A 23821-nucleotide genomic window follows, 5' to 3' on the forward strand; every position below is an offset into this window, starting at 1 on the left:
TTCTTCACATTTCACTTTTGGTTCACTTGTAAATGATCATTTTGCAATTGCTGCAATTGTAATGATTTATACCAGCAGCAATCCTGTAGTTGTGCCAGCAATTGTAGGTGCTGTGTACAGTGGGCTTCCCAGTGTGAAATGCAGTTTCTGTACCAACTGTGCTTATGCACAATCTGGTCATTAAATGTTTTAAGGAGTGAGCCTGCAATACTGCAGAATTAATGCATCACACTCACTGAAATGAGTATTAGGAGGTCAACTTGGTTCTTGCCTGTTTGTAATGACAATAATTGTTGGAAGAATTGGAGATTCTTGATTCCGATAAGGAGGTCTAAGAGCAGAAAATATTTGTGAAGCAGATTTGAGAGATCTTCAGATTATATTGAAAACACAATGTCATCTCTATACTGTGAAGCAGTTAGGAGGACAGTGGTTGGGTATCAGCCATGGTACAGTGGTAGCACACTCTCTCTGAGCCAGGTTGTGGGTTTAAGTTCCATTCCACAGACTTGGGCACAAGATCCAGGATAATGCTTTAGTGCAGTGCTGAGGGAGTTGGAAGTGCTGCTTTTGGATGGGATGTTAAACCAAGGCCCAGTCAGCCTTGGGTGGACAGAGAAGATCTCATGGCACTATTTTGAAGAAGGGCAGAGCAGTTCTGGTGTCATGGCCAACATTTATCCCTCAACAAACATCACTAATACAGTTTATCCTGGTCATTCTTGCATTCTTGTTTGTGGGACCTTGCTGTGTGCATATTGACTGCTGGCTGCTGTGTTTCCCTGCATTAGTGACTACACTTCAAATATATTTCATTTTCTTTGTCTTTTCTTTCTTTCTTTTCTTTTCCTTTTTTTTTTCCTTTCCTTTTTTTTCCTTTCCTTTTTTTTTCTTTTCCTTTTTTTTTTTTCTTTTCCTTTTTTTTTCTTTTCCTTCCTTCTTTCTTCTTTTCTTTTCCTTTTTTTTTCTTTTCCTTTTTTTTTTCTTTTCTTTTCCTTCCTTCCTTTTTTTTTTCCTTTCTTTTCCTTTTTTTTTTCTTTTCTTTTCCTTCCTTCTTTTTTTTCTTTTCTTTTCCTTCCTTCCTCCTTTTTTTTTTTCTTTTCCTTTTTTTTTTCTTTTCCTTCCTTCTTTTTTTTTTTCTTTTCTTTTCCTTCCCTTTTTTTTTTCTTTTCCTTCCCTTTTTTTTTTCTTTTCCTTCCTTCTTTTTTTTTCTTTTCTTTTCCTTCCTTCCTTCTTTTTTTTTTTTCTTTTCTTTTCCTTCCTTCCTTCTTTTTTTTTTCTTTTCTTTTCCTTCCTTCCTTCTTTTTTTTTTCTTTTCTTTTCCTTCCTTCCTTCTTTTTTTTTTCTTTTCTTTTCCTTCCTTCCTTCTTTTTTTTTTCTTTTCTTTTCCTTCCTTCCTTCTTTTTTTTTTCTTTTCTTTTCCTTCCTTCCTTCTTTTTTTTTTCTTTTCTTTTCCTTCCTTCCTTCTTTTTTTTTTCTTTTCTTTTCCTTCCTTCCTTCTTTTTTTTTTCTTTTCTTTCCTTCTTTTTTTTTTCTTTTCTTTTCCTTCCTTCCTTTTTTTTTTCTTTTCCTTCCTTCCTTCTTTTTTTTTTTCTTTTCTTTTCCTTCCTTCCTTCTTTTTTTTTTCTTTTCTTTTCCTTCCTTCCTTCTTTTTTTTTTCTTTTCTTTTCCTTCCTTTTTTTTTCTCTTCTTTTCCTTTTTTTTTCCTCTTCTTTTCCTTCCTTTTTTTTTCTCCTTTTCCTTTTTTTTTCTCCTTTTCCTTTTTTTTTTTCTCTTCTTTTCCTTCCTTCCTTTTTTTTTTTCTTTTCTTTTCCTTCCTTTCTTTTTTCTCCTTTTCCTTCCTTCCTTCTTTTTTTTTTTCTTTTCTTTTCCTTCCTTCCTTTTTTTTTCTCTTCTTTTCCTTCCTTCCTTCTTTTTTTTTTCTCTTCTTTTCCTTCCTTCCTTCTTTTTTTTTTTCTCTTCTTTTCCTTCCTTCCTTCTTTTTTTTTTCTTTTCCTTCCTCCTTTTTTTTTCTCTTCTTTTCCTTCCTTTTTTTTTTCTCTTCTTTTCCTTCCTTCCTTTTTTTTTTTCTTTTCTTTTCCTTTTTTTTTTCTTTTCTTTTCCTTCCTTTTTTTTTTCCTTTCTTTTCCTTTTTTTTTTCTTTTCTTTTCCTTCCTTCTTTTTTTTCTTTTCTTTTCCTTCCTTCCTCCTTTTTTTTTTTCTTTTCCTTTTTTTTTTCTTTTCCTTCCTTCTTTTTTTTTTTCTTTTCTTTTCCTTCCCTTTTTTTTTTTCTTTTCCTTCCTTCCTTCTTTTTTTTTTTCTTTTCTTTTCCTTCCTTCCTTCTTTTTTTTTTCTTTTCTTTTCCTTCCTTCCTTCTTTTTTTTTTCTTTTCTTTTCCTTCCTTCCTTCTTTTTTTTTTCTTTTCTTTTCCTTCCTTCCTTCTTTTTTTTTTCTTTTCTTTTCCTTCCTTCCTTCTTTTTTTTTTCTTTTCTTTTCCTTCCTTCCTTCTTTTTTTTTTCTTTTCTTTTCCTTCCTTCCTTCTTTTTTTTTTCTTTTCTTTTCCTTCCTTCCTTCTTTTTTTTTTCTTTTCTTTTCCTTCCTTCTTTTTTTTTTTCTTTTCTTTTCCTTCCTTCTTTTTTTTTTTCTTTTCTTTTCCTTCCTTCCTTCTTTTTTTTTTTCTCCTTTTCCTTTTTTTTTCTCCTTTTCCTTCCTTTTTTTTTTCTCTTCTTTTCCTTCCTTCCTTTTTTTTTTTCTTTTCTTTTCCTTTTTTTTTTCTCTTCTTTTCCTTCCTTCCTTTTTTTTTTTCTTTTCTTTTCCTTTTTTTTTTTCTCCTTTTCCTTCCTTCCTTCTTTTTTTTTTCTTTTCTTTTCCTTCCTTCCTTTTTTTTTCTCTTCTTTTCCTTCCTTCCTTTTTTTTTTCTCTTCTTTTCCTTCCTTCCTTCTTTTTTTTTCTCTCTTCTTTTCCTTCCTTCCTTCTTTTTTTTTTCTTTTCCTTCCTTCCTTTTTTTTTCTCTTCTTTTCCTTCCTTCCTTTTTTTTTTTCTTTTCTTTTCCTTCCTTCCTTCTTTTTTTTTTCTTTTCTTTTCCTTCCTTCCTTCTTTTTTTTTTTCTTTTCTTTTCCTTCCTTCCTTCTTTTTTTTAAATCTAATCTAGTGCTACTTTTTTTTTATTCCTTTGTCTAATTATTTATTGAATAAGTAGATGTGAGAGTTTGTGAAATTGCTCCTTTAATTAGTTTGGCATTTACTTTCACATATCCAAACAAATTCTGTTAAATATGTTGGTCAGAAAACACACGTGTATTTGGGGAAATATCCTTGGGAGATTTTGCTAAATGGGTCGCCAGATTTCACCAGATCTGTATAAAATACACTAATGGTTGCTGAACATTCTCATTGTTCCTACATATATATACAAAACCACAAATGCATTTCACATGTGATGTGATGGAGCTTAAAGGATAAAGCAAGTAAACTTTTGCCTATAGTACGCCTCCATTATTTTTATAAACAACAAAAACCTGGAAGCTGTCTACTTGATTACAACAATGTGCCCCGACAGAGTCACTATCTCCTTTAAAAACTGTCAGGGTTATTTTAACTTAACTCACCAGATGGGAAACACACCAGATTGGGTGGAATGCTGGTTTTACATGCTGCCCAATATTATTACTCTTTGACTTCAATAGACAGTGATATTGGTTGAGGTGTAAAACCAGCTTTGCACCCAATGGGTGGGTTAAGTTTAAAATTGCCCCCAATATATCTGGAAGTATGGTAATTTGATTTGTTTCTTTCCAGTGCCTGGACCAAATGCTTCCAATGACGGTGGAATGACATTGTCTATGATTATGATGGCTTGGATGTTCATTGTCCTCGTATTATTCTTGATGAGACCTGCTAGTCTGAGAGGATATCCAACAGGTGGAAAATCACATGGGCCACAGAATGTAAGTTGGTCCAGGTTACTTGTACAAAATAAATTTTATTTGTTCTACATAAACCCAGTTACAATATACATGCCTTTCGAATCACATAGTCACCTAAATTCACAGCTGCATCAGATTTTCCCAGATGTATCCAATTTCAGTATCTGTCTGTTATTCCAAAGGCTATGTTTCTGAATCTGACAGAAAAAATTTGGCCTACATATGATTATATGTTGATTGAGATTTCTTTTGAAAGATAGGTCTGGGAATTTGCTTGCACTCATTTTCAGGCATGAAGCAAGCAGTGGCAACAACCTCCGCGCCTAAAATGATGGGTGAGAGGACCATGTAATATTGGTTCTCTTGTGTCATCAAAAGGCCTCCAAGAGGCAGTTCACCACGTGTGGGATGAAGAAAAATTGTCCGGTTGGAATGTCAGTTGAGGGCCCATGTCCAGGAGTTTGTGGAGGTGGGGGGGGGTGCAGTTGGAAGGGGGCAAGTGAGGGCTGGCAGTGGCCCACAGTTTTAATGCTCTGATGCATTCGGAACATTACATCATGATTGAATTTCTGCTCCTGCTCTTGCTGTTCCTGGCTCCACATTCAAGCAGGTTTTAAGGAGCACTGTTACCTCTGAATCAGAAGGCTGTGGGTTCAAGTCCCACTCCAGGATTTGAGGATAAAAGTCTAGGCTGAGACTCTATTGTAGTATTGAGGGGGTGTTGACTGTCAGAGGTGCCATCTTTCTGATGAGAAGTTAAATCAAGACACTGTCAGCCTTCTCAGGTGGATGTAAAAGATCCTATGACACTATTTCAAAGAAGAGGGATTATCCCTAGTGTCCTGGACCATATTTATCCCTCAATCAACATCACTAAAACAGATTATCAGGACATTATCACATTACTGTTTGTGGGAACGTGCCATGCAAAAATTGGCTGCTGTGTTTCCTACATTACAACAGTGACTACACTTCAAAAGTACTTCGTTAGCTATAAAGCCCTTTGGGTCATGCTGTGGTTGTGAAAGGCGTTATATACATGCAAGTTTTTCTTCTCTTTGTATTTCTTCATTGCAGACACAAAAAAAACTGTCATAGCTCCGATGCACTTTTACCTAAATTTGGTCAGACAGGTCATTTTACAGGCGTAGGATGCTTCTTTGCATATTTAAATTTAGCCAGCGCTGCTTTCAGGTGGCCACCACAGTAATAGTATGCCACATTTTACCGTGCATTTTAATCCATCATTTTTTTTACACTCCTGTTTTGAGTATTGTCATGACCTGTAAGTTAGTCTTGTTTCTTTGCTTCCTTATTGCTACAGCCTGATTTGTTGCACTTTATCAGATATTAGAAAAACTATTTGTGTCACTTCAAAAGTCAAAACTGTACAATGGTATCTTGCAGCACTTGTCAATATGTTCTCTATTTATTTACTCTGCATTGTTCTAACGGCAAGATATAAAGAGTATTCTCAACAGATCATAGTGATTTAGTTTACTCACATATTACAAGGTCTTGCTGTCTCCTCATGTATTTGTGAAACCACTTGAACTTGACCGTATATACTGTGAAAGTTTTCAAATAAACCAATATTGCTAATGATTTCTAAGTAATGCTGTTCAATTTATTTTCCAGAATCCAAGGCAAGAACCCCCTGCACCTCCAGTGGATTAGATCTGCGGATATCTTGCAATTACCAGTCAAGAAACCAATGACCAAACCAATAACTGTGGCCTGAATAACACTCAAAACTCTTAGTTTACTAATATATTTACCAATATTTTCTTAATGGATCAATATTCCCTATATAGTACTTAACAGTTGAACAGTTAATTGTATCACTTAACAAAATCAAACATGTATATGTTTAAAGCTAATGAAAACATTTCCTTTTACAAAAACAACTGTGAAAGCTGGATGAGTGTTCTATGGAAGTGCTGATTTCAGCCAGCTTGAGGACACTGCAGATGTTTTCCTTGAATTGTGCAGGGACAATGGGATAAGTTCATTGTCACATCTGTCACTGTACCTGGCACTAGATCATTACATAATGCGAGCAGCATAAGCCAAATCTGGGGTATGTTTCCCTAATGTTATAATAACTTTTATTTGTGCCAGTTTTCAGGTGGTAGTGGGGCAGGAGTAGGGAAGTGGGTTGAGCGTTACGAATTAAAACATTGTCTTGGTTGTTCCTTTAAGTTTTCAATGCCAGTAAATTTTATCCATAATTTGTTTAAGGTAGCTATTCTTCAAACATTTTGTAACAGTTATATTTGCAGACTTTTAGAACATTTTGTTGCTTTTCTGTGAGATGCAGTACATTCCAAACACCTTTTAGTTTATCAGTATACTTCATTTAAATGTTCTGGTATTCTGAGGTCAGTATACTGTATCCTGGTGCCAATCTATATTGCAAATGAATTACTTTTTTAATTTTACATTGGCATCCTTCAATCATGAAGATGCACTACCTATTTCTCTACAGTTTCAGTGCCAATACTATTGTGTACATGCTGTCAATTTGTGATGTCCAACTGGAAGGCAAGGTGGCTTATTTCAATTCTACTGCCAAGGAAAAACATTCACTACTATGAAGTTGTATGTTGGCCAAGACCTGTGAACTGCACACACACTGGATTCAAAGTGATTTATGGAGTAGTGATGATTGTGTTGCATAAAAAAATAGTTGCCATGTATCTGATGGATGAAGTTTTTCTAAAAAGAAAATCTGCCCAGTGAAGATAGCTCTATCTTGAGTTGAGCTTTAAAAGGCACACAGGTAATTGAGTGTCTTTGTTCATTATTTACATAATTGCAAACATGAGAATACTTCTTTTGACTTTAGGGGTGTAGATGTCTCTGTTTGAAGCCAAGGTATGATGGTATGAAGCAGTAATACTCTTAACTCACGTCTGCAGTTTCTTGCTCAACTCATTTTCTATCTAAGTCTCATTGTTGTTGGGTACTGGGGCTTCCCCACAGGGGAAGGTGGGGGAAATATCAGGGGACAATAATCTGAGTGCCGCTCATACATTCCTGCCAGATAACGTGGTGCAGGTGTCCCAGTAAGGCTAGGAAATGGGAAGGAAAAATATGAAACATCTCCTCAAATTTAATTTCAACTTGAGGTATAAATCCACCTTTTCCTATGTGTGTTACGCATTGCCTTAGTTCATCATAGCTCTCACCTATTTCCAGTGATTCTTAGCTTTTTTTTTAATTGAACTGCTTCATACACAAGTTTAAAATTTGACAACTTTTTATAAGTGTCTGCATCACCATCTCTGATAGGCAGTTGTACTGATGGCTCTGAGCTAGTCTTTGTGTCTGAGCCATACAGATTAGCAGAGTCATAGTCATTTACGGCAGAGAAGGAGGCCGTTTGGCCCATCGAGCCTGTGCCCCTGGTTCAGTCGTTGGTCTGTGCTACAGTAACTGATTTCAGCCAGGGTAACAGTTGGGAGGGGGGGTTGGGTACTACAATTGGATATAACCCCTGTGAGTGAAAAAATGTTATATCTTTGTCAGTAGTTGCTAATGGAGTTTCATATATACAGACATTGGGTGAGGATAATATTGGGCTCAGCTGTGACACTCCCTATGGATGAATAACCAACAAAAGCACCCCCACATAGCTAATGAACACTTGGGTAAGATACTGAAGGATTACTGCCACCAGTGGAACCATGTCCCCAGTGATAGAGCAGAGTTTTGATGAGATAGGATAAAATTGAAGAAAAACTAAAATGTATGGTAATAGTTGAAGTCGCCCATTGTTCAGTTGATGTGTAGAATGATGCTGCCTTCATATGACGTTGCCATATTTGAGAAAAAATGTATTATTGTTTCATGTTTGAAGACCCAACTTATTCAAAAAAAGTTCTCCAATATTGTAGCAGTATTTTGCATACTAAATGAATGAGATGGAAAGGTGAGATATGAATAGAAATACACTGGCAAAGTGTAGTATAAACTCCTCTGAAGAAAATTTGCATTCACTATTGACGTAAGAGAACCTGCAGTCAATACTGCGTTGCCAACCAATAAGTATTTGCTATGTAACCAAGGCGGGGTACCTTGCATCTTTTTAAAGTCCTCCGATAGTGGCAGTTCATAGTGCATGGATCTCTTGTTCACAGACCATATTATCAGGAGTCCAGATCCATTTACTATATTCAACATATCATGTGTTGCTTTCTTGACATTTAGTGACTGAGTTGATAAACCAGTAGATTTTGGATTAAAGGCAAAATTCATGAATTGCCTAAGGTATGGCCAATATTATATCCGTGGTGCAGTGACTTGTGGATTTTTAAATTGGGGGGGGGGGGGGGGAAAAGGGGGAGAGGTGAGGATTCACTGACTTTAGCCATTATTTACCAGAATAAATGTACCTTGTCGGTTGAAAATCAAACTAGCCAGTTGAATGAAATCTGGGAATAAAATGTGACTGATTTATATTTTGGAAACTTTTTGATATGAAATTGTAATCCATTATAATGGTTTCAGTTGAAGAATTTGAACACGTGATTTCTAGCTTGAAAGTGTCCAATTTCATGCTCCGTTTCCATTATAATGTATAAGTTTGCTCCTATTTAATTCTAATGTACTTGATTCATAATTTACCAAAATAGGGATGGAAGGCAAATTATGAGAATGAACAACCATTGGTCTTTGTGAGAATGTTTAAGAAAAATAGTGTGCTAATCATTTATAATTCTGTTTTTGGTCCGATGAATTCAACCAGTCCCATTGAACATGTTAAATTAATGCTACTTCCTGTTTCGATAAATATTTGGAGTTGAATTTTAAAAAAAAACTTCAAGGGGCTGTTCTTCAAATAGCAAATCCAATCTGAAGTATGATCATTTGTTGTTTCACAGGCACTTCTGAATCACAATTGTGCAGTTTAAATTTGTGCCAAGGAAAGAATTAAATTTTGCCGGTTTGCATAAAGGTTTTTATCCAATAACTAAAATGGCATACAGTTATCAAACAAATGTCTAGATTATTTTAATATGATTTTCTATAAATTTGAGGCAAATGTTTCTTTCATTTTACTCAATGGAGCATAACTCCAATTTTATTTAATATGGAGAATGATATCGCCCTTGTACCTCAAGGATATTTTGTTTCTGATATTTTGGTTTAGTTTTTATTGCAACTTTTAATTTAATGGAACACACTGTTAATTCAACAAGTCCTGCTGACCTCTGATGTATTCCAAGGTTCAGATCTGTGATTGACCCTCTTCCTACTGCCTCCATGCTGTGTGCCATCTGGAAAGCTATGTTGGACTGCAATTAGGTGGGAACATGTGAAGGGTAGCGATGTCATCTTGCCCAAATAGGGTAGTAGGTGTACTGTTTGTAAAAAGCAAAAAAAAATGCATCCAGTTTTCAGAATATTTTTTGATTTCTTCTGTGTAGCTATAAGAGCCTGGAACCAAGTGCAGGCCAGGTGCCATCACACAAGGAAGGTTAAAAATTGGAAGGACAGGCCACTCTAACTCTCTTCATAATACATAGTTTTAGAACAAGTACGAGGGAGCTGACTGCCCACTTCAGCCACATAAGATGTAGAGATCCAAGAAAGTAAACTGGGCAATACTACCTTTGGGAAACTTGCCCTAAAATAAAGGTTGTAGGCTGTTCGTAATATAACTAATATTGCTTCTTACTGCTATCACACGATACAGGAGGCACTGCTCTTTTATTGCTGAAATTATGTAAATTAGATTTATAAACATGCCAAAAGGTCATAGTCATATTAAAGTTTACATGAAATGATTGCTTGACCCTTGATTTCTGCTAATGTACTGTAATTATAGCCATTCAAGGCTTTTAAAAACTTTAAAGAATTGTTACTGGGAAGATGGCTTCTACTATGCACTTTCTGTTCAATATTAAATGGTTATATGGTTATGAAGTTTGTTATTTTTTGGTTTACAATGAATGGAAACTGAAGGAACTGTTTGAACTCAACCATTTAATTAGTTGTGGCACAATCACACTACTGTCAGTGACCATTAAGCTAATACTTCACACTGCATAAAAGCCATATTTATTCATTCTTTCCAATTAATTTTCAGCTTTTTTTATCCATATAAATAAAACCATGATAATTCTGACTTCAGGAAGTGTGGAAGTTAAACATTTTAGCAAACTACATAATTTTTAATTACAATTTTGAAAAATAATTCAAAAGACTTACAGCTTGATGTCATAACAAGCCGTAACATGTTATCTAGAACAAAGAACAAAGATAATTACAGCACAGGAACAGGCCCTTCGGCCCTCCAAGCCTGCGCCGATCCAGATCCTCTCTCTAAACATGTCGCCTATTTTCTAAGGTTCTGTATCTCTTTTCTTCCTGCCCATTCATGTATCTGTCTAGATACATCTTAAAAGACTCCATCGTGCCCGCGTCTACCACCTCCGCTGGCAACGCGTTCCAGGTGCCCACCACCCTCTGCGTAAAGAACTTTCCACGCATATCCCCCTAAACATTTCCCCTTTCACTTTGAACTCGTGTCCTCTAGTAATTGAAACCCCCACTCTGGGGAAAAAGCCTCTTGCTGTCCACCCTGTCTATACCTCTCATGTGGTTTAAGGTTTAAGCAATTATAAAATTCAGTATAAATTGGTATTGGACCCCTTTTGTTTTTGTTTCAGCCAAACAAGTTTATATTTGTGGTTTTGGTATTCTGTAGTCTGTTTTGTTTGAGACATTTTGGGGTTTATTCAAAATATATGAAAGATGCATAAATTTTTTTTTTACTATTGTCAGCATTTACTAACATTTTCAAACAAAGCTACCCATTTTACTCAAAAGATTCACTATAAGAAAGGATCCAAAATACGACACCGAGCCACAAAAGATATTCAGTCAGATGACCTTGGTCAAACCGGTAGGTTTTAAGGAGCATCTTAAAGGAGGAAAGCAAGGTGCAGAGGCAGAGAGGTGTAGGGAGGGTATTCCAGATCTTGGAACCTAAGCAACTGAAGGAGTAGCCACCAATGGTGGAGCAATTAAAATCAGGGATTTGGTTTGTTTTTTTATGGCCTTGCTAACCTGTGGTGCAACTTTTAGTGATTGTTGTATTTGTATTCCAAGATTCCTTTGTTCCTCTACTCCACCTAGTCTTGCACCTTCCAAGTAAAATGTAACCTCCCTATTCTTCCTACTAAAATGTACAATCTCACATTTATTTATTGAACTTCATTTGCCGATTCCAGCTGTATAACTAGTAAAGCATTAAATTGTAAATATATAATTTCAGCTGAGACGCTATGCCACTTCAAGTGAGTACAGTATTTCCTGAGCTTGCTTGCCCTGATCTATGCAGCTTTAGATGCCAGTCTATTGAAAGGAAACACTTAGAGCACAATTAAGGTGTGTTCAACATTTCAGTATGAACATGTGATCCTCCCTGGAGCCCAGTAATTTTTCCTTTTATTATTTCCTGAATAGAATTAATGCAATGTATCCAGTGACAGAAAAGAGTAGTGGGACCTGTTCTAATGTTCCCTTGAACCTCTGTGCTCTTATGGAACTATGAAATCACTAAAAACTAGTGGACTGGTGCAAAAGATAACTTAAAAGGCGAATGGAATGTTGGCCTTTATTGCATGAGGGCTGGAATACAAAAGGGTGGAAGTTATGTTCGTTATATGAAGCTCTGGTTAGACCTTATTTAGAGTACTGTGTTCAGTTCTGAATGCCACACCCCAGGAAGAATATAAAAACAGTGCAAGAAATACTCAGCAAATCTGGCAGCGTCTGTGAGGAGAGAGAAGCAAAGTTAATGTTTCAGGTCGATGACCTTTCAGCAGAACTGGCAAAGGTTAGAAATGTAATTAGGTTTTAAACAAGTAAAGTGGGGCGTGGGAAGTAAAGAGAACAAAAGGGAAGGTGTGTGATAGGACCGATAACTGGAGAGATTAACTGACAAGGAGGTCATGGAATAAAGGCAAAGAGAATGTGCTAATGGTGTGCTGCAGTGAAAGTGTTAATGACAGAATAATGAACAGCCCTAGCCAAAAGCACAAACATGAAAAAACTAGTAAGTAGGCACGTGGTTTAAAAAAAAATGAAACAAAATAAAATTGTTTATAAAGTGCCAGTCATGCTCTGAAATTATTGAACTCAATGTTCAGTCGGAGGCAGTGGCGTGCCTAATCAGAAAATTAGGTGCTATTCCTCAAACTTGCGTTGATGTTCACTGGAACACTGTAGCAGGCCCAGGACAGAGATATGTGCATGAGAGCAGGGGGCTGTGCCGAAATGGCAAGCGACCGGAAGCTTGGGGTTGTGTTTTTGGATTGAGCGGAGGTGTTCCACAAAGCAATCATCCAATTTGCGTTTGGCTTCCCCAATGGAGAGGAGACCGCACTGTGAGCAGCAAATACGGTGTACTAAATTAAAAGAAGTACCAGTAAATTGCTGCTTCACCTGAAAGGAATGTTTGGGGCCTTGGATAGTGAGGAGAGAGGAGGTAAAAGGGCAGGTATTACACCTCCTGTGATTGTATAGGAAGGTGCCGTGGGATGGGGACGAGGTGTCAGGGTAATGGAGGAGTGGACAGGGTGTCGCAGCAGGAACGATCCCTTCGGAATGCTGACAAGTGGAAAAGATGTGTTTGGTTGTGGCATCACACTGGAGATGGCGGAGAATGGATGTGTAGGCTGGTGGGGTGAGAAGTGAGGACAGGGGAAACCCTGTCGCAGTTCTGGGAGGGAGGGGAAGGGGTGAGGAAGGATATATTGGCCTTGGATGAGAGTGCAGTGCAGATTCACCAGAATGATACTGGGACTAAAAGTGTTAAATTATGAGGCAGGTTGCATATATTTGGCTTGTAGTCCCTTGCCTATAGAAGATTAAAGGATTATCTGATTGAAGTATTTAAGATGATTAAGTAAGTTAACAGGCAAAGAGAAACTATTTATTCAGACGAGGAGTCCAGAACAAGGGGGCATAATAAAATAAAAGCTAGGTCTTTCAAGGATTATGTCAGAAAGTACTTCATTATACAAAGGATAGGAGAAATCCAGAACTGTCGCCCCGAAAATCTGTTGAGACTAGGTCATTTGAAAATGTCAAATCTGAGATTGATAGATGTTTGTTAGGCAAGGGTATGAAAGGTCACAGAACTAAGATAGGTAATTGAATCTAATTGAATGGTAGAACAAGCGGAAGGGGCTGAATGGCTTAGTCCTGTTCCTATGTCCTGTTGCCCCCCCCTCACTAAGTCTGTCAGAATTATATGTTCTCCTTGTTGATTATTTGAATTATTGTACACAGTGGTTAAGGCTCATACAAAAGTAGTGGTGGAATGTTATGATACTATTGCACTACTGTCAATCCATGATGAGCAGGTCTTGTATAGTCAGGTCACTGAGAATGTAAACCTGTTGCCTTCCCTTCAATGATTAATAACAGAGGCCGAATTTTTACTGATCTGTAAACCAGCTGGTGCTCCAATCTTGATCCTTGGCCTTCAGTGTATCAGAGTGCTTAGATTGTGATATGGAATTATGGCATAGTTCAGAAGGTATTAAACTACATGCTGATTATTTTTTTACATTGAGGAAATTTATATACAGGAGGATGAGCATCATGTCCAGTGCTACTTCTGTCCTGTAGTCAGCCTATTGGTTATTCCTGTGGCTCCTATCAGTATAAACAGGAGTCCAAAATTAGATGAAATTCTGCTATTGTCAGCATGAAAGTCTCAAATAAATTCTCAGTAAAATGCTAAGTGAACCTTTAGTATTTTAATTCAATTTTTGAGGGACACTATTGAGTTAGGAAAGATTACCTTTACCTCATTGACCTACTTTACAAAATATGATTTCTGCAATCTTCAAATTGTAGATCTGATATTTTGCCTCAAATGGAGTGACATGCATCATTTACAATGAGTTTATTGATTTTGACTGTGAATTGGGATATAACAGAGTCATACATTATTTCTAAACTGTAAATCTTGGCATAGTGATTTTATCATGTGTCACATACAAGCTTTGTTACGTCTTGGCTACATTACTATGTGCTGTCGACTTCCAACTGCCCTCCAATGTGGCCTTGCAAACATAAGAAATAGGAGCAGGAGTTGGCCATTCGGCCCCTTAAGCCTGCCCCACCATTCAATAAGATCATGGCTGATCTTCCCCATACCTCAACTCCTCTTTCGTGCCAGCTCCTCAATAGCGCTCAACTCCCTAATATGTCAAAAATCTATCTACCTCCTCTTTAAATACTTTCAGTGATCTAGCCTCCACAACTCTCTGGGGTAGAGAATTCCAGGTATTCACTACCCTCAGAGAAGAAATTCCTTCGCATCAGTTTTAAATGAATGTCCCCTTATTCTGTAACTATATGTCCCCTAGTTTGAGATTCCCCCACTAGTGGAAACATCTTCTCAACATCTACCCTGTCAAGCCCCTTCAGAATCTTGTACATTTCAATAAGATCACCCCTCATTCTTCTAAATTCTAATGAAAAGAGGCCTAACCTGTTTAGCCGTTCTTGATAAGTCAACCCCTTCATCCCAGGAATCAGGCTAGTGAGTCTCTTTCGAACTGCCTCCAATGCTAGTATATCCTTTCTTAAATATGGTGACCAAAACTGTACACAGTACTCCAGGTGCGGCCTCACCAACGCCCTGTACAGTTGTAACAAGACTTCCCTATTTTTAAATTCCAACTCCCTAGCAATAAAGGCCAAAATTCCATTTGCCTTCCTAATTACTTGCTGCACCTGCATGCTAACTTTTTGTGTTTCATGCACAAGAACACCCAGATCCCTCTGTGCTGTCTCTCTCCATTTAAATAATAGTCTGCCTTTTGATTCTTCCTACCAAAGTGCATGACCTGACATTTTCCTACATTAAATTCCATCTGTCTAGTTTTTGCCCACTCACTCAACCTATCTATAACCCTCTTGCAGATTTCTTATGTCCTCAACACAACATGGCCCTCCCACCAATTTTTGTATCCTCAGCAAATCTGGATATATTACACTCTGCCCCCTCCTCCAAGTCATTAAGATAGGTAGTAAATAATTGAGGCCCTAGGACTGAACCTTGTGGCACTCCACTAGTTACATCTTTCCAACCTGAAAAAGACCCATTAATCTTGACTCGCTGTCTTCTGTGAGTTAACCATCCTCAATCCATTCAGCTTCCAACCTCATAGTCCCACAACCCCGGACAGCCCGCTTCTACCTCCTTCCCAAAATCCACAAACAGGACTGTCCCAGCAGACCCATTGTGTCAGCCTGCTCCTGCCCACTGAATTTATTTCCCCCTATCTTGACTCTATCTTTTCTCCGCTGGTCCAGTCTCTTCCCACCTACATCCGTGACTCTTCTGACTCCCTACGTCATTTTGATAATTTCCAGTTTCCTGGCCCCAACCGCCTCCTCTTCACTATGGGCATCCAATCTCTCTACACCTCCTTCCCCCACCAGGACAGTTTGAGGGCTCTCCGCTTCTTCCTTGAACAGAGGCCCAACCAGTCCCCATCCACCACCACACTCCTCCGCCTGGCTGAACTTGTTCTCACACTGAACAACTTCTCCTTCAACTCTACTCACTTCCTTCAAGTAAAAGGTGTTGCTATGGGTACCCGCATGGGTCCTAGTTATGCCTGTCTTTTTGTGGGATATGTCGAACATATCCAGTCCTACTCACGCCCCCTCCCCCAACTCTTTTTCCGGTACATTGATGACTGTATCGGTGCCGTTTCCTGCTCCTGCCCCGAACTGGAAAACTTTATCAACTTTGCTTCTAATTTTCACCCTTCTCTCACCTTCACATGGCCCATCTCTGACACTTCCCTTCCCTTCCTCGACATCTCTGTCTCCATCACTGGGGATAGGTTGTCCACTAATATCCATTATAAGCCCACCAACTCCCCCAGCTACCTCGACTACACTTCTTCACACCCTGCCTCCTGTAAGGACTCCATTCTATTCTCTAGTTTCTCCGTCTCTGCCGCATCTGCTCTGATGACGCTACCTTCCATGACCAGGCTATGGACCATGTGAAAACAAGTTTCAGCAGAAACCTTATCAAACACCAGGAGGGAAATGGAAAGCAATGAAGGTGAGCAAGGTAGAAGAGATAAATGGAAATCCTGTCGGAGAGAAAAGCAGAACTTCTTCAAGGTAGGCATTCCTGGAAGAGAAGTGGCAGTGAATTAAACACTAAAATAAGAGCAAAATACTGCGGATTATGGAACTCTGAACTGAGAACAGAAAGTGCTGGAAATACTCAGCAGGTCTGGCAGCATCTATGGAGAGAGCAACAGAGTCAACGTTTCAGGTCTGCGACCCATCATCAGAACTGGCAAAAGTTAGAAATGTGCCTCACAGCTCCAGCGACCCGGGTTCAATTCTGGGTACTGCCTGTGTGGAGTTTGCAAGTTCTCCCTGTGTCTGAGTGGGTTTCCTCCGGGTGCTCCGGTTTCCTCCCACAGCCAAAAGACTTGCAGGTTGGTAGGTAAATTGGCCATTATAAATTGCCCCTCGTATAGGTAGGTGGTAGGGGAATATCGGGACAGGTAAGGATGTGGTAGGAATATGGGATTAGTGTAGGATTAGTATAAATGGGTGGTTAATGGTCGGCACAGACTCGGTGGGCCGAAGGGCCTGTTTCAGTGCTGTATCTCTAAATCAAATCAAAATCAAATGAAAGGTGGAAGCAGGGGAGAAGAATAAGAAGGATTGCATTCAAACAAAATGTGAATATTTCTTTAGAAATGTAAAACTTGTTTTTGTTAAAATTACTGCATTGTGAAAGATCTACCTCTCCCTGCCAACTCATGCTGAGCTGAAGACACTAATTTCCTGCTGGGATTTGGTTCCACAGGCTCCCCCGAGTTCCGATACCCAATTGGCCATTACCAGTGTTTGAACAGTGAAGATCAGCATGAGGTGGGTGGGGATAGTTATCGCAGCCGAGCCCGATAATGTCCTCAGCTGGCATTTATATGCATGCTTCCAGTAGCAGTTGTGATCAGGAGTAGGACCTCTGGCTGATTCTTCCTTAATCCATTGACACGGCAACCAATAGCGCTGCCCATACCATCATAGCATATGAGACCAGCTATTTCAGCACAAACCGGAGATTGAAAAATTTTATTAGTTACAATGCTTATATTCAATAGTATAATATGGTATAAATATAGGTTACTATTTCATAGAATCATAGAAAGTTTACAGCACAGAAAGACGCCACTTGGCCGATCGTGTCTGCACTGGCTGAAAAGTAAAGCCACCCAACCTAATCCCACTTTCCAGCATCTGGTCCATAGCCCTGCAGGTTCCAGCACTTCAGGTGCATATCTAGGCACCTTTTAAATGAGATCAGGTTTTCTGCCTTTCCCACCCTTTCAGTCAGTGAGTTCCAGACCCCCACCAACCTCAGGGTGAAATTTTTATTTCTCCCCGCTAATCCTTCTACCAATCACTTTAAATCTATGGCCCCTAGTCACTGACCCCTCTGCTAAGGTAAATAGGCCTTTCCCATCCACTCTATCCAGGCCCCTCACAATTTTGTACATCTCCATCAAATCTCCCCTCAGCCTCCTCTGTTCCAAGGAGAACAATCCCAGCCTATCCAATCTTTCCTCATAGCTGCAATTTTCCAGTCCTGACAACATCCTCGTAAATCTTCTCTGTACCCTCTCTAGTGCAATTACATCCTTTCTGTAATGAGGTGACCAGAACTGCACACAGTTCTCAAGTTGTGACCTAACCAATGTTTTATACAGTTCCAGCATTACCTCCCTTCTCTTATATTCTAAGCCTCGGCTAATAAAGGAAAGGAATCCATATGCCTCCTTAACTACCTTATCGACCTGTCCTACTACCTTCAGGGATCTCTGACATACACTCCAAGGTCCTTCGTGTCTGCGCCGGCCAAAAGAAAAAAAGTACCCAGCCTAATCCCACTTTTCAACATTTAGTTTGGTAACCCTGCAGGTTACGGCACTTCTACCATCTGCCCATTTGCTGTAACACATCTGCCATTTGCCCATGCAAATATATTCAGATAGACTAGAGAACTCCAAGTATATGAGAGCCACAGGAAGGAAGGTGAGATCACCCAAGGTTTAAGCAATATTCTGCACGCCCCCACCCTCACCCCAAGCAGTGCATGTGTGGATGTTGGATGGTGATGTTTTTTATATTTGGAGGATGTGGATGTCGCTGGCAATGCCAGGATTTATTGTCCATCACTAATGGCCCTTGAAGTTGAGGGTGAGCTGCCTTCTTGAACTGCTGCAGGCCTCGTCCTCTAGGTACACCCACAGTGTGTTAGGAAGGGAGTTCCAGGATTTTGACCCAGTGACAATGAAGGAACAGTGCCTGTGTGGAGTTTGCAAGTTCTCCCTGTGTCTGCGTGGGTTTTCTCCGGGTGCTCCGGTTTCCTCCCACAAGCCAAAAGACTTGCAGGTTGATAGGTAAAGTGGCCATTATAAATTGTCACTAGTATAGGTAAGTGGTAGGGAAATATCGAGACAGGTGGGGATGTTTGTTAGGAATATGGGATTAGTGTAGGATTAGTATAAAATGGGTTGTTGATGTTCGGCACAGACTCGGTGGGCCGAAGGGCCTGTTTCAGTGCTGTATCTCTAAAAAGGGCGGCACAGTGGCGCAGTGGTTAGCACCGCAGCCTCACAGCTCCAGGGACCCGGGTTCGATTCCGGGTACTGCCTGTGTGGAGTTTGCAAGTTCTCCCTGTGTCTGCGTGGGTTTTCTCCGGGTGCTCCGGTTTCCTCCCACAAGCCAAAAGACTTGCAGGTTGATAGGTAAATTGGCCATTATAAATTGTCACTAGTATAGGTAGGTGGTAGGGAAATATAGGGACAGGTGGGGATGTTTGGTGGGAATATGGGATTAGTGTAGGATTAGTCTAAATGGGTGGTTGATGTTCGGCACAGACTCGGTGGGCCGAAGGGCCTGTTTCAGTGCTGTATCTCTAATCTAATCTAATATAGTTCCAAGTCAGGATGGTGTGTGACTTGGAGGGGAACTTGCAGGTGGTGGTGTTCCCATCTGCCTGTTGTTCTAGGTGATGGAAGTCGCGGGTTTGGAATGTGCCGAAGGAGCCTTGGTGAGTTGCTGCAGTGCATCTTGTTATATGGTACACACTGCTGCCACTGTGCACTGGTGGTGGTGGTGTGTATTTTTAAGGTGGTGGATGGGTTGCCAATCAAGTGGGTTGCTTTGTCCTGGATGGTGTCGAGCTTCTTGAGTGTTGTTGGAGCTGCACCCATCCAGGAAAGTGCAGAGTATTCCATGACACTCCTGATTTGTGCCTTGTAGATGGTGGACGGGCTTTGGGGAGTCAGGAGGTGAGATATTGCCACAGAATTCACAGCCTCTGACCTGCTTTTGTAGTTCCTTTGCAGTATTATTTATGTGGCTGGTCAAGTTAATTTTCTGGTCAATGGTGATCCCCAGGATGTTGTTGGTGGGGGATTCAGTGATGGTAATGTATTGAATGTCAAGGAGAGGTGCTTAGAACCTCTCTTATTGGAGATAGTCTTTGCCTGATGCTTATGTGGCAAGTACTATTTACGCCACACATCAGCCCAAGCCTGAATGTTGTCCTGGTCTTGCTGCAAACGGGGAAGGAGTGCTTCATTATCTGAGCAGCTGTGAATTGAACTGAATACTGCAATCATCAGCGATGCTTGACTATGATAGCCCTGCCACAAGATATTATTTTTGGCTTCCCTGGGAGTGAGCAAATGAACTATAAAGTACGGGAAGAGGAAATCCCCAGAAAGGAGTCATAAGAGCATACGAAATAGGAGCATGAGGAGAGGAGTAGACCATACAACCCATCCAGCCTGCTCCGCCATTCAATATGATCATGGCTGATCTTCAGTTTCAACTCCACTTTCACGCTCACTCGCCATATCCCTTGATTCCCTGAGATATCAAAAATCTGTCTATCCCAGCCTTAAATATATTCAACAATCCACAACCCTCTGGGATAGAGAATTCCAAAGATTAACAACCCTTTGAGTGAAGAAATTGCTCCTCATCTCAGTCCTAAATGATCAGCCCCTTATCCTGAAACTGTGCCCCCCCTTTTCTAGATTCCCCAGCCAGAGGAAGCAACTATCTACCCTGTAAGGTCCCTTCATAATCTTGAATGTTTCTATGAGATCACCTCTCATTCTTCTGAACTCCAGAGTCAATGGGGTTGGATTTTGCACATGGCCGCAGGCCATGGTGGTGGGACCGGAAATAGGTGCCAGCTTTGCTTGGACATTGGCACGCGATCTCACTGTGGCCGGCCTGTTAACTCCGGGGAGGCATGGGAGCAGGAAACGAGGTTGCATTGGTGGCATCAGGTGATGCCATGGCAGGTGCTGGAACCATATTTAAAGGTCTTCCTACCCTGCATTCACTGATGGCTGCTCAGAAGAGTCCTCTGCCTGACTGGTACCTTAAAACTCGAATCCTCAGCCTGACTTGTGCCTTCAATTAAGGAGCTGACTGGAAGCCTTCAGCAGGAATGTCAGAAGGAAGACTCAGGGTAGCCCCATAGTTCAGTGATGCCTCCCTAAAGAATCTCCACCAGGCTGCAAGGGGAAGGCGGAACGTTCTCTTCCCAAGGGACAGGAAGAGGAGACCGACCCGCCTGACCAAGCAAACCTGGATGGAAATTGCAGCGGAGGGCAGCAGCCGTGGGGTCACCAAGAGAACCCGGATACAGTGCCACAAGTGCGTCAATGACCTCCTTTGGTGCGCCAAGGTGAGTACACCATACCTCTTTTCCCTTTGGGGCTTTTATGTGGCAATGCAAAAAGGTGCATTTCATAGCAATGGAGTGACTGCCCAGTCAGTGGAAAAGGGATCAGGCAGCTGCATCAACTGTCAGAGACTTGGTTGCATCTTGGTGAAATGTATACAGGAAGCATTTGTGTGCTCCTATCAGGGACTGCTGGGCTGTCAGCAGCATAGGTGGTGTGTGGGGAAAGTAAAGTCTCCTTTCTTCTGCAAGTCCAGTGAAGGGTTGCCTTGCCTGCACATCCTGACCCCCATGGAGGAGGAGGAAGCCTTGGAAATGACAGGGCAACAGGGTGGACACACTATTGCTGACGGTGATGCAGGAGTTCCAACCCAAGAGGATAAGTGAACGAGTGCAGAGGCACAAGGGTGCATCTGGCATACACAAGGCATAGTGCTCATGTGCCTACTGCTGGATACACAGAGCTCCCCAGCAATCATACTTGGCATGAAGAAATGGGAAACCAAACCTTCAATGTAGAGCAGCGTGGTGGGAGGGAGAGGAGTGGGGCTAGTGCGGAGGAAGAGGAGAGGAGCGGGGCTTGGGGGGGGGGTGGTGGGAGAGGAGAGGAGCGGGGCTTGGGGGGTGGGTGGGAGAGGAGAGGAGCGGGACTTGGGGGGGGGGGGGTGGGAGAGGAGAGGAGCGGGACTTGGGGGGGGGGGGGTGGGAGAGGAGAGGAGCGGGACTTGGGGGGGGGCGGGGTGGGAGAGGAGAGGAGCGGGACTTGGGGGGGGGGTGGGAGAGGAGAGGAGCGGGACTTGGGGGGGGGGGGGTGGGAGAGGAGAGGAGCGGGACTTGGGGGGGGGGGGGGTGGGAGAGGAGAGGAGCGGGACTTGGGGGGGGGGGGGGTGGGAGAGGAGAGGAGCGGGACTTTGGGGGGGGGGGGGTGGGAGAGGAGAGGAGCGGGACTTTGGGGGGGGGGGGGTGGGAGAGGAGAGGAGCGGGACTTTTGGGGGGGGCTGGGAGAGGAGGGGAGAGGAGCGGGGTGGTGGGAGAGGAGAGGAGCGGGGCTTTGGGGGTGGGAGCAGGGCTTGGGGGGGGCGGTGGGAGAGGAGAGAAGCGGAGCTTGGGGTGGGTGGTGTGGGAGAGGAGAGGAGCGGGGCTTGGGGGGGGTGGGAGAGGAGAGGAGCGGGGCTTTGGGGGGGGGGGGAGAGGCGAGGAGAGGAGCGGGGCTTGGTGGGGGGGGAGAGGCGAGGAGCGGGGCTTGGGGGGGAGAGGAGAGGAGAGGAGCGGGGCTTGTGGGAGGGGCAGGACTGGAGCTTGGGGGAGAGGAGAGGAGCGGTGCTTGGCGGGGAGAGGAGAGGAGAGGACCGGGGCTTGGGGGCAGGTGGGGGAGAGGAGAGGAGAGGAGCGGGGCTTGGGGGGGAGGAGAGGAGCGGGGCTTGGGGGGGGGAGAGGAGCGGGGCGGGGCTTGGGGGGGGGAGAGGAGTGGGGCTTGGGGGGGTGGGTGAGGAGCGGGGCTTGAGGGAGGGGTTGCGTTTTCTCGACTGCCTTTCAGACTATCGAGCTGACTTTGCCAATGCAGAGTTTATTCGCTTTTCTGTGTATGATTAAGCAGCGCCATCTTTATTACATGCAGCTGCCTGAGATGTCGCTGACAGTGACACTTCAGTCAATGACACTGCATTTGCGCATAAAATCATAGAGTGTTTACAGCACAGGAAGAGGTCACTTGGCCCATTGTGTCAGCGCCGGCTGAAAAATGAACCATCCAGCTGAATCCCACTTTCCAGCATTTGGTCCGTAGCCCTGCAGGTTACAGCATTTGAGGTGCATACCCAGACACCTTTAAATGAGTTGAGAGTTTCAGCCTCTACTACCCTTACAGTGAGTTCCAAACCCCCACCACCCTCTGGGTGAAAAAACTTTTCCTCATCTCCCTTCTCATCTTTCTACCAATCACTTTAAATCTATGCCCCTTAGTCACTGATCTCTCTGCTAAGGTAAATAGAGCCTTCACCTCCACTCTATCCAAGCCCCTCACAATTTTGTACATCTCAATCAAATCTCCCCTCAGCCTCCTCTGTTATAAGGAGAACAACCCCAGCCTATCCAATCTTTCTGCATAGCTGCATTTTTCCAGTCCTGGCAACATCCTCGTAATTCTCCTCTGTACCCTATCTAGTGCATTTGCATCCTTTCTGTAATGAGGTGACCAGAACTGCACATAGTACTCAAGTTGTGGCCTAACTAATGATTTATACAGATCTAGGTGTTCTAGTGTATGAGTCACAAAAAGTTAGTATGCAGGTACAGCAAGTAATAAAGAAGGCTAATGGAATGCTATCCTTTTATTATGAGAGAAATTGAAAATAAAAGTAAGGATGTTATCTTTAAGTTACACAGTGATTATTGACAACGCAGCCAGCAGCTGACGTCACCTGACTGCGCCAATATGCACACATACGCAAATTGGTTCCTACCCTCTGCACATGCGCTGCGTTCTGCAGTGCCAGGACTGGTTGGCGCATGCGCAGATGACATCATCGCGTAACGCGGGCAGATGGGGTTGGCGCATGTGCGGAAGATGTCATCGCGCATAACTAGGGCAGATGGTGGGGGATCCGGGCCGGAGAGAGCAGAGGAGGGGGGATCTAGGGAGTGGGGGAGTGGGGAGAGCACTGCCGAAGACCTTGTTGGTGGCAGGTGCGCTCTCCTCCTTCCCCCTGCTGCCCGCTCTCTTGCTCACCGCCCCCACCGCCCGCTCGCTTGCTCACTGCCCCCCCGCCAAACCTCCGACCGCTCGCTAACCCACCCGCTTGTTCTTTCACTGCCCGCCCGCCCGCCCACTCCCTCCCCTCCCCGGCCATGTGTTTAGGTTGCCATATTGTGATTATTTGAGCAGTGCCATCTTTAATCCTGGCAGCTGCCTGACGTCGCAGATTGCGACGTTTTACTGGCACAGGCTGCATGTGCCATTGCAGTGCCACCTAGTGGTTGCGTTGGCAGCAAATGCAGCCCTTCAGCTATACAGGGCATTGGTGAGACCACATCTTGAATACTGTGTGCAGTTTTGGTCTCCTTATTTAAGGAAGGATGTGAATGCATTGGAGGCAGTTCAGAGGAGGTTTACTAGATTGATACCTGGAATGAGTGG

General features: G+C 42.2%; 1 protein-coding gene across 2 annotated transcripts in view; it reads left to right on the forward strand.

The window, feature by feature from the left end:
* The window catches only part of smim14 (small integral membrane protein 14), a 58000-nt gene extending 48168 nt beyond the window's left edge, over positions 1-9832 (forward strand). For both annotated transcript variants that reach the window (XM_068036601.1, XM_068036593.1), the window contains exons 4-5: positions 3778-3926; positions 5544-9832. In XM_068036601.1, coding sequence (XP_067892702.1) covers positions 3778-3926; positions 5544-5582 — 188 coding nt within the window. In that variant the 3' untranslated portion in view covers positions 5583-9832. The remainder of the gene's footprint in view (positions 1-3777; positions 3927-5543) is intronic.
* The last annotated feature ends 13989 nt before the right edge of the window (positions 9833-23821 follow it).

The sequence above is a fragment of the Heterodontus francisci genome, chromosome 1 (assembly GCF_036365525.1).
Source record: "Heterodontus francisci isolate sHetFra1 chromosome 1, sHetFra1.hap1, whole genome shotgun sequence".
NCBI classification, from domain to species: domain Eukaryota; kingdom Metazoa; phylum Chordata; class Chondrichthyes; order Heterodontiformes; family Heterodontidae; genus Heterodontus; species Heterodontus francisci.